The sequence below is a fragment of the Pelodiscus sinensis genome, chromosome 3 (assembly GCF_049634645.1).
Source record: "Pelodiscus sinensis isolate JC-2024 chromosome 3, ASM4963464v1, whole genome shotgun sequence".
NCBI lineage: Eukaryota > Metazoa > Chordata > Testudines > Trionychidae > Pelodiscus > Pelodiscus sinensis.
The window spans coordinates 94,513,840-94,524,042 of record NC_134713.1 but is presented as its reverse complement, the minus strand read 5'-3'; the positions used below and the strand labels follow the sequence as shown (position 1 = coordinate 94,524,042).

Sequence of the window (10,203 nt, the reverse complement as noted above, 5' to 3'; positions counted from 1 at the left end):
GAAATCTAGCTCCCAGTGAAATAAATGGTAAAACTGTCCTTGACTTCAACTGACCCAAGATTTTTACCCTTGGTGTTTCGAGAGCAAACTGTTCTCTCTATTACTGAATAAATCCAGTCACAACACAGTCTTCTGTGTCATAGCGACATTGTAAGGGCTTGTCTATACTTAAAAGCAATTGTGGTTTTAAAGTAATGTATGAATTAAAAACACAATAGCTAGCTAGTCTATGATGTCAATTTCAGTTAATTTCCCATACAGAAAAACCTTCAGATATTTCATACCGGCAGCAAGAAATCCTGATTTCAAAGACTTGCTATAGAAGCCCTGGAAAGGCCAATTGTGAAGGGAGAATATGTTAGCTTGCAATATTGCCATATATTAACAATAACTGTTTACTATTTCATTTGCTACATTGCAGGTGAAGTGGGAGTATGCCATTGACTATCTATAGCAGGAAAGTTAATTGTGTATCACAAGAACTAATTGGAATTTTGTTCTTAAAAACTTCTGTCCAGATTTGGTAGTTGTCAGGGTTCTCTTTAGGACTTTTCTGTCCAAAGTCATATATCCTTCAGCCTTGTGAGCCACTCACAATTCCTTTGTACCCAGTGTGAAGGTCCCAAACCTCACTTGTCCGTTGCACAGAATCAGTAGAAATAAATTAGCATCTTGCCATCAGCAAAAATGAGTCTTCTGCTTATATCCAAATCATTAATGGGAGCACGAGACATTATTTTGTAAATGTCCAACCTATCCCTGGCTTTTACCAACTTCATCAATGGCTTGCTGCCTGTGTGAGAAAATGTACTTGACAAGATATATGAATGGGAGGAACACTGACTTTTATATTCACTTGAATAACATTTTATCTTAATATTAATCAAACACTATATAAAATAGAGCCAGCATTGGAAGCAGAGTGGCTGTCTGCACATCCTCCTCCTGGCACAGCCTTTTGAATGGGAATGGCTGGTAGCCCACTTCATCTAGGCAAGCCCCCTGTTCAAGCAGCCAGATGTACCGTAAATTAGCGCATATAACCCGCGGGTTATATAAGTTTTTACAAACCCTGCCCCTCCCAAGTATATCCACGGCATATACACATTTATTTTTACTCACCTGCGTGTGAGTGCGGCTCCCCTTCTGCAGGCCAGCCAGTGTGCCTGCGCTGCGTTCTCTGCTTCCCCACCCGGAGGTCGGGCTCTGCTGTGTCTGCATGGAACCTGGGGGTGAGTGCGGCTTCCCTCCCACAGGCTCATGTTTGGTGGTGGGATGTTTGGCTAAGTCCCCCTCCCCTGCCTCCTAGAAGTCCCCCCTGCCCTCTGGCACAGTTTAAAATACAAGTTAAAGCCCAGTCTTGTATACCCCACGGTCTATACACGTGTGCAAGGTATACAAGACTTTTTTTACTCATTCAGGGAAAACCACGCGTTATACTTATGTGCAGGTTATATGCGCTAATTTACGGTCATCTCTTCACTGATTCCCACCACTGGACCACACAGAACCCCACTTTTGTGCAATTCCTCAGGTAAATCTTGCAAGATCCAGTGTTTGAAAAGTATGGCATATTTAAGTCATAAATACTTGGGAAGCCCAGAGCTCAGTGAAATAGCTATAAAGCCACAGTGCCAGGATCCACTGGCTATTTCTTTATTACAAAATATTTTGTTGATTTGAACAGCTTTGAATGAACAGAAGTATAAAAAGCAAAACTCAATTTCAGAGAGATACCTGTGTTAGTCTATTTCAGCAAAAACAATGAGGATTCTCATTATGCCTTAAGGACTAACAAATGTATTTACCCAGATAAATTTGTTAGCCTTTAAGGTGCCACAGGAATCCTCATTGTTTAAGTAAAACCCTGCCACTATTACAGAAACACAATGGATAAGAGAAAAATAAGAGAAACATTTTTTCAAACATAATAGATGTTTTCCTGGCTCTGATAAGTCTGCTGATGCTCGTGGACCGGTAATTTTGTTATTTATAAATTCTCTGATGTCAACCTGTGATTTATGCCAGCTTTTATCTCTGTTTAAGATGCAGTGCGAATAATTACCAAAATTTAAATAACTGATGATTGTTCAAAGCTAAATTGATTTTAGACTAAAAATCTGCCTAGGTGCTGGGTTTGCACATCTAAATCCTTGTCTGCAATTTCCCATGACACACCTTTCTACTCTTCATCTTTTTCATTTCTCCTAAAACCATGTGATTTTTTTTCTTTTTATTGAGGTGAAATAAGATAAAATTGGAAATATAAAATTATAATGATTTTTGTAGCATGATTAGAAAAATTATAAGTCTCACAGAGGATGGGGCTGTAGTGTGCCAGGCACCACACAGTTAAACTGTAAGTAAAAGACCATGCCTCAGAGATAAGGGTGCGTCTTCACTGTACCATTATTCCTGAAAAACAATGTTAGTGTCTACATAGCAACTGTGTTATTTCAAAAGAAAAATGAAATAACAGACTTTTTCAAATGTGTGTAAACCTCATTCAGAGAGGAATAATGTCTCTTCCAAAATAGCTATTTCTGAAGAGGGCGTGTATGGACATGGCACAGGGAGGTATTTTTGATTAAAAGGGGCCTCCAGGAAATCCCACATGTGCCCTGCTGACTACTCCGTCTACACTCCTCAGGAAGCTATAGTTCCTCTTCCCCTGCAGCAATTAAAGCTACAGACACATGGGAAAAGGCTTTTGACAGGAAGCTTGCCCTCACAACCTCCAGGCACATCGCAGCTGCCAGGGAACATTGTCCGGCCACTATGGCAGACAAGTGCCCCCTGTCTGTCCCAGGGAGCACTCAGAGGACTCCCAGGGACCTGCTGGGGCCAGAAGAGGTGTGTGTCATCCTGTTCTGGGGCAGAGATCCTGGCTCTCATCCAGGTGTGGGGCGAAGAGGAGAAACTGCAGGATCTCTGCTCCAGACAGCACAGTGCCGATATCTATGGCCGGATGGCTGAAAGCCTGGCCACAAAAGGCTATACCCGGACCCAGGAGCAGGTCCAGAGTGAAGTAAAAGCTCCGCCAGGCATACACCAGGGCGAGGGGGCACAGCTCATGCTCCAAGGCAGAACTGTACTTCTGCCCCCTATGATGAAGACCTGAACCACATCCTGGGGTGCAGTGCAGCCTCTTCCACACCCTGGTGGTGGATTCAGGGCTTGAGATGCCTGTCATTGCCCACCCGGGAGTCCTAGCCAAGGAGGAAGAGGAAGACGTGGCCAGCATGGTGACAACCATCACCCTGGACCCAGTAAACCATGGGCTGGATATGTCCCAGGCATCCTCTGAGGCCAGGGAAGGATCATCAGGTGAGTGGTCTTAGTTTTTTCACACCAAAGGGTGGTGGGTGCTGAAGTGCTATGGTGAGATCATCGCTCAGCCTTCTCGGCCTGGGGATCATGCTACAGTCCATACATGTGGAGGCATGTGCACCACCAGTCTGCCCTACTCACCCCCAGGAGGTAGCACGAGAATACCCCTGGGGCTCCTTCTTACAGGCTCCGAGGAGGGTGGCCACACTTCTCTCCCCAGATGGGGGACACTTTTGCACTACAAGACACTGCTAGAAGGAGGTTGGGGAGAAGAACACACACACAGACTCTGGAGTGCCACACACAGCACATGGGCATGCCTGCACGCTCGCGGCAGCACCTGCTCCTGGAGACAGCTCTGCAACACGCAGGTGTGTGTGCTGCTCAAACCCTCCCACATACCATCTTCCTCTCTCCCCCAGCAGCCAGAGATACAAGATCTCTCCCCTTGGGATGCCATCACTACCAGAGCCGGCCTGTGGGCAGCACTAATGGAAGCGCAGGCAGCTCAAGTACCCCTTCCCAGCCTTTGGATCTCAGTGCAGCCAGCAAAGTCCCATTCCTGCTTGTCCATGGGGCTAGGACAGGAAACATGGTCTTCTGTAGACGTCTGGGCTCCTGTAAGAGAAGGCCAATGTCCAAGCCACACATGGCCTTGCTCCCAGGACATCACTTTTCTCTGTCCTGGGAACTGTTTGTCTCAGCTCACAGATGAAGGCAAGTCCTCAGGGGGAGTGTCTCCAGGAATGACTGACCATCTCTCTTTATTGTCCACAGCCAGACCCAGACAGTGGGGTGGGCCACGCTACCCAAACAGCCACCCTACCCCAACAGAGCCGCAGGTGCTGGAGGGCCCAGGAGGACCTGAGGGAGGGAGCACATCTCCATCCTCTGGCACATTCAGGAGATGCTGGCCCAGAAGGTCCGGGATGACATGCAGTGTTGGAGAGAGACGAGGACAGAGCAGCTGCAGCAGGGACAAAACATGTGTGCAACCGTCCAGGATCTCCTGACCTACCCAGAGCCAGCTCCTGTTCCAGCGTCAGTTCCAGTTACTGGTCCTGTTCCCCCTCCCATGCCAACCCCCACCCTCCCCATGCAAGCTCCTGCTCCCCCCTCCATGCGAGCTCCTACTCTGCCCCCCCTTCCTTCTTATCCTCATAGCATCCCCAGGCCCCCCACCCCCGAGGTTGCTGAGGTTTCTGCACACAAGGAAGCACCCGAGCCGCACACCACTCTGAGACCCAGCCCTGAGCCTCTCCTCCCCCTCCAAGGTTCTCAGCCCCCCTTCTCTCCCCTCCCCATTTCCAGGTTCTCATCCCACCTTCTCCCGGGTTACTTCTACCCCAAATAAATCACAACACAGTTCTGTTTTTATAAACCAAACAGAGTTATTTTTATTGTGTCTGCAGGGGAAAGGGATGGAGGAGGGAAGGGAGGGCTTGTTGGAGGAAAGGCAGAGAGGGGAAAGGCACAGGACCTAAGTGGGGAGGTCCTGGGGAGGGTGTCACTGGGGCCCTTGTGATAAATTCTTCCTCAGGGACTCCTGGATGCACGTCCCTGCCTGATGGGCCTGGTGGATTGCAGCTGTGTATGGCTACTCAAAGGTCCTTCCCTCCCAGCCAGCCTCATGGAAGGATGGTCTCCCTCTTCCTCTCCACTATGTTGTAGAGCACACAACATGCAGACACCACCTAGGGATGTTCTGCTCCCCCACATCCAGGCGGGTTAGGAGGTACCTGAACCTCACCTTCAGATGCCTAATGGCGCACTCCGCCTGCATGCGGGCCCTGCCCAGGTGGGCATTGAAGTGGTCCCTGCTGGGGTCAAAGTAGCCGGTATAAAGCTTCATTAGCCACTGAATTAGGGGGTAGGCTGTATCCCCCATGATGCACAGTGACATCTCGAAGTCCCTGACCCTGATGCTGCACTCAGGGAAGAAAGTGCCTGTTTCCAATTTGTGGAAAAGGCTGGAGTTTCTGAAGACATCAGTGTCATGAGCCTTCCCAGACCAGCCGATGAAGATGTCTGAGAATTGGCTGCGGTGGTCGACCAGGGCCTGCAGCACCATTGAAAAGTATCTCTTCCGGTTCATGTATTGTGATTCCCGGTGGTCAGGGGCCCAGATGAGGATGCAAGTGACATCAATAGCTGCCCTCCCCCCGCTTTCCTTCTGCCCAGAGTTGAGGAAGTCCATGGTCGCAAAGCAGTGATGATGGGGCCCACGTCTCCCAAGTGGATGACCCTGCGCAGCCGGATGGTGTTGATGGCCCTCACTGCTGAAAGGAGACAAACAAACAAAACAAAGAATCAAAGGGTATGTCTACACTACCCTCCTAGTTCGAACTAGCGGGGTAATGTATGCATACCGCACTTGCTAATGAAGCCCGGGATTTGAATTTCCCGGGCTTCATTAGCATAAGCAGGGAGCCGCCATTTTTAAATCCCCGCTGCTTCGAACCCCGTGCAGCGCGGCTACACGGGGCTCGAACTAGGTAGTTCGGACTAGGTTCCTATTCCGAACTACCGTTACTCCTCGTGAAACGAGGTGTACCGGTAGTTCGGAATAGGCACCCTAGTCCGAACTACCTAGTTCGAGCCCCGTGTAGCCGCGCTGCACGGGGTTCGAAGCAGCGGGGATTTAAAAATGGCGGCTCCCCGCTTATGCTAATGAAGCCCGGGAAATTCAAATCCCGGGCTTCATTAGCAAGTGCGGTATGCAGACATTACCCCGCTAGTTCGAACTAGCGGGGTAGTGTAGACATACCCAAAGAGTGTTCCAGGACCCGCGGGTGGTTCCCCAGCCCTATCCCCTTCCCTCCCACAAACACTCAGGAACCACCCCCTATGAATCCCGCCTCCCTGTAGGGCTCTGTGAGGGAGAGACTGCAGAACCACCCGAGGATGGGGCTTCCCCACCGTCCCACCCACCCTCAGTCTACTCCCCCCTTTCACGAGGGTTCCCCTGTCAAGTACTCCCCCCCCTTTGTGGGACTGCAGCCCAAGAGCACCATACCTGCATGACAAGGTATGGTGCAGTGTGGACACTCTTTCTTGTGCAAAAGCACTTGTAGTGTGGACGCTCTCTTGTGCAAGAGCTTTCTGTGGAAAATCTCTTCCGCAAAAAGTTCTTCCTCAAGAAGCCTGCAGTGTAGACGTAGCCCTAGAATGGGTGCCACAGTGGCGAGATATGGGTACAGTTCCCTTGAACATTGAGAGGACAGACATGTTCTCAGCTGGTTGTGGCTGTCTGAGCCTGTGCCAGTCCTGTGCCTTTAGCTGTGTTAACTTATGCCAGAGACATAAGCGCTCTTACAGCTTGTTTACACATAAACTGCTACAGGGGCACCTCTGCAGCTTAGTAGCTGTCACACTTCAGAGAAGACACTACCAATGCCAGCAGGAGGGGTTCTTCCATTTGCATAGGTAATCTGCCTTCTCAGGAGGCAGTAGCTAGGTTGACAGGAGAATCTCCTTATCGAACTAGCATTATCCACACTACAGGTGAAGTTGCTTTAAGTGATGTGCTCCTGAGTAGGAATTTTTCACCCCCCTGAGCAATGTAAATATACTGACATAAGCTGCTTGTGTAGGGCCAGTCATAAGGGACTGAACGCCAATAAAGTGTCAACCTGCCTTTTTGAGAAGCCTACAAGCCATGGAAAATATAGGTTTGGAATGGAAGTGTTATCTCAACTACCTTTCTCTAGCTACTCAAACTCATTTAGGAAGAGCGAACTGAAACCATATCTGCCATGCAGTTCCTTTGCCCACACCAGCACAGAATGGTACCCCTAGCAAATTGCCTCCCAGGCACGTGACCCCTGCAAGGTTCAGAGTTTGCTCTACCAGTTTTACAGAATACCATGTGACAACGGAAATTCTCAAGCCAGATGGGAGTAGGCAAGAGAGGGGAGGAGGCATAATAGCAATCTGGACAGATGTAGCTAAGGTAGTTCTGCATTCTGGCTATTGCAAAACCTAGAAGCCATGGATGCTAGAGGGCAATTTAGGGCTGACCTAATTGAACTGGGGGCTGCATTGCACCACAGCAGGATGAGACAAGCTGTTGCATCTTTGCTCTAGTCTTAGCTCTGGAGTAAGTTTGGCCTATGTAGAAAAAAATCATAAAATATGAAAGAGAAAGAAAGAAAGAGAGGAAGAGAGAGAGTGTCAGTGTGTGAGATATCCTACTGCAAGATTCCTGTAGGAGCCAGTGAAAATTGCCTTCACAAAATAAAAGTATCTTATAATGAGACATCAGTCAACCATGTGAATGACAGTAAACACCTGTTTTGTGATGAATCAAAGTAGTTTGCTTAATGATGTTTTTCAGACTCTATACATCTCTCAGTATTTTACACCTTTTACCAGAGGGATTTCACTTTACAGGGTGATCACTAAATTTCCCTGGTGTTTGCTGGTTTTCCCTCAGCCCGCCCCTCATTTTTGAGAGACCAGCATGCAAGTACTTAGTCATTAACTTTGTTAAGACAGTTCTGAGAATGAAGCACCACTGACAGGATGTATTTCTTGTGCCAGTTATTCAAATATAAATCCAGAGTTATATATGAAGAAAAGCTCTTCAAAAGATGAGGCAGGCTGAGTTCATCCAACTACTGTGAGGTCAATGGGAGCTTTGCAATTGACTAAGACAGAAAGATCAGAAACCACGGAAATTTAAACAAATAAAAAGGAACAGGTAAAAACAAATGATATACTCTACCAGAGGAGAAAGATTTTAATTTATAAAGTAGTTTTTTACTACTTGTTTGCTTATTTTAAAACATCACAGAAAGATGTATTCACAACATATTTTGCAATGATCTATAATTTACTGCTTATTTTAATATACGTTTTCAATACATAAATGGACATAATGCAACACTTTGGAATTATTGTTCTCTTACTCATGTCAACTTTAATTCTCTTTTTCAGAAAGACTTAACATTGGAAGAGCTTAGGCCAGCCACTGTCACCACGATCATTGGTACACAAGTGTGAACACTGAACAGATTGGGATAGTTAACCACAAAAGCACAACATGACTTCAGCACTTCTTCCAAACGAAGTACAATACTGCTTTGAGAATATTAATGGCTCTTGCTATAAAACACCATTTTCTTCTGGAATCCGGATAACTTTGTATGTTGTGCTTTGTTTGCTGACAATTCTTACTCTAGTTGGAAACTTCATGGTAATCATTTCAATTGCCTATTTCAAACAGCTTCACTCGCCTACAAATTTTTTGGTTGCTTCCTTGGCATGTGCGGATTTTTGTTTGGGTCTGACTGTGCTGCCCTTCAGCAGTATAAGATCTGTTGAAACATGTTGGTATTTTGGGGACACATTCTGTAGATTCCACAGTTGTTTAGATGCATCTTTTTGTTATTCATCAATATTTCACTTGTGTTTCATCTCTATTGATCGATATGTTGCTGTCACTGATCCTTTGATTTACCCTATCAAGTTCACAGTACCTGTTTCAGGCATGTTTATAGCTGTTGCCTGGACAATTTCATTTGTATACACTTTTTCTATTGTCTTCTCTGGGGCTAATGATGTAGGGATAGAAGAATTTACAAATGCCCTCTCTTGTGTAGGGAGCTGTCAGCTTGTCTACAATAAAACATGGGTGGTTGTATCTGCTGTCCTTTTTATAATACCTTTTTTCACAATGATAGCACTTTACAGTAGGATCTTTGCTGTGGTTAAAAGACAAGCTAGAGTGATAGAAACAATGAACAACACCCAGTCATCTGAAAATTACAGTGACAGAGTTGCTAAAAGAGAGAGGAAAGCTGCTAAAATCCTTGGTATAGCTGTGATAGCTTTCTTGGTATTGTGGACACCTTATTCTATAACTGTAATGACTGATGCTTTTTTTAACTTCATAATTCCACCCCTTGTCTTTGACATTGTGGTTTGGTTTACTTATTCCAACTCTGCCATTAATCCTTTGATTTACTCTCTCTTTTATCCTTGGTTTCGAAAAGCAATTAAAGTAATTGTGAGCTGTAAAATCCTCTGGCTTGACTGTTCAACAATGAATTTATTTCCAGAGTGAAAACCTGTCCAGTCCTGAATAGATCTACTCTCATCATATTTCATAGTCATCATCCTTTTTTTTATAATATCCGGGTGCATATTTCCTTGATTTTATATTGTGTATCATTGTGAGAACAGGTTTATCACATGATAACAGGACAATTTATTTACACATGCTGATAATTGAATACTAAATTATGCTATGAAACAATACCAGAACAATGTCTGTTGGTGGTAATTGATTGACTGAGAAGATAAAATGGCTATTCAGAGTTCAACAAAAACAAAAAACAAAAAAAATAGTACTGAGTAGGAAACCGTAACTTTTAAATCTAGAATATACAGCATCAGTATTTACTAAATTGGTAACATAAATATTGATATTTTATACTCATATATTAATGTGCTTTTCTTATACTAATGAAATAAACTGTTCAACAATCATATGGAATTAATATTATTACTTTCATTTAATGCATATCAAATATCAGATTTAATGAAAATCAAATTCCAAAGGGAGATGGATCTTTAACTCTTTCAGAGTTTTTTAAAATTAAGGACAAACTTATGCTATTTTTTAATACTGGTTGCAAAACCCCCATTGATTTTTAATGGGAGCAAGAAGAATCCCTAACTGACTTGCCCATATTCACACAGGAAATGCCCAGCATTGTGCCCTAAGCACAAAACCAGCCTTTTTTTCAGGGAAGTATTGAGTAGAAATAAGTCTCGTCCATGTGCACAAGGATTCCTCAGACAGGGAAATGTTCTAGTAATATCAAATACTCAAAGAAAATAATTTTCTAAGGTGAAATCCAGCTCCCA

At 45.2% G+C, this 10,203-nt stretch overlaps 1 protein-coding gene across 1 annotated transcript; it reads left to right on the top strand.

The window, feature by feature from the left end:
* Positions 1 to 8,374: 8,374 nt before the first annotated feature.
* Positions 8,375 to 9,397, top strand: LOC102451623 (trace amine-associated receptor 7a-like). The gene has a single exon (XM_075923165.1). It carries the CDS (start codon positions 8,375 to 8,377, stop codon positions 9,395 to 9,397), a length of 1,023 nt encoding a protein of 340 aa, XP_075779280.1.
* Positions 9,398 to 10,203: the final 806 nt, after the last annotated feature.

Bases quoted from the DNA above. Each gene is read 5' to 3' on its own strand.
- LOC102451623 (XM_075923165.1), top strand. From the start codon at position 8,375: ATGACTTCAGCACTTCTTCCAAACGAAGTACAATACTGCTTTGAGAAT.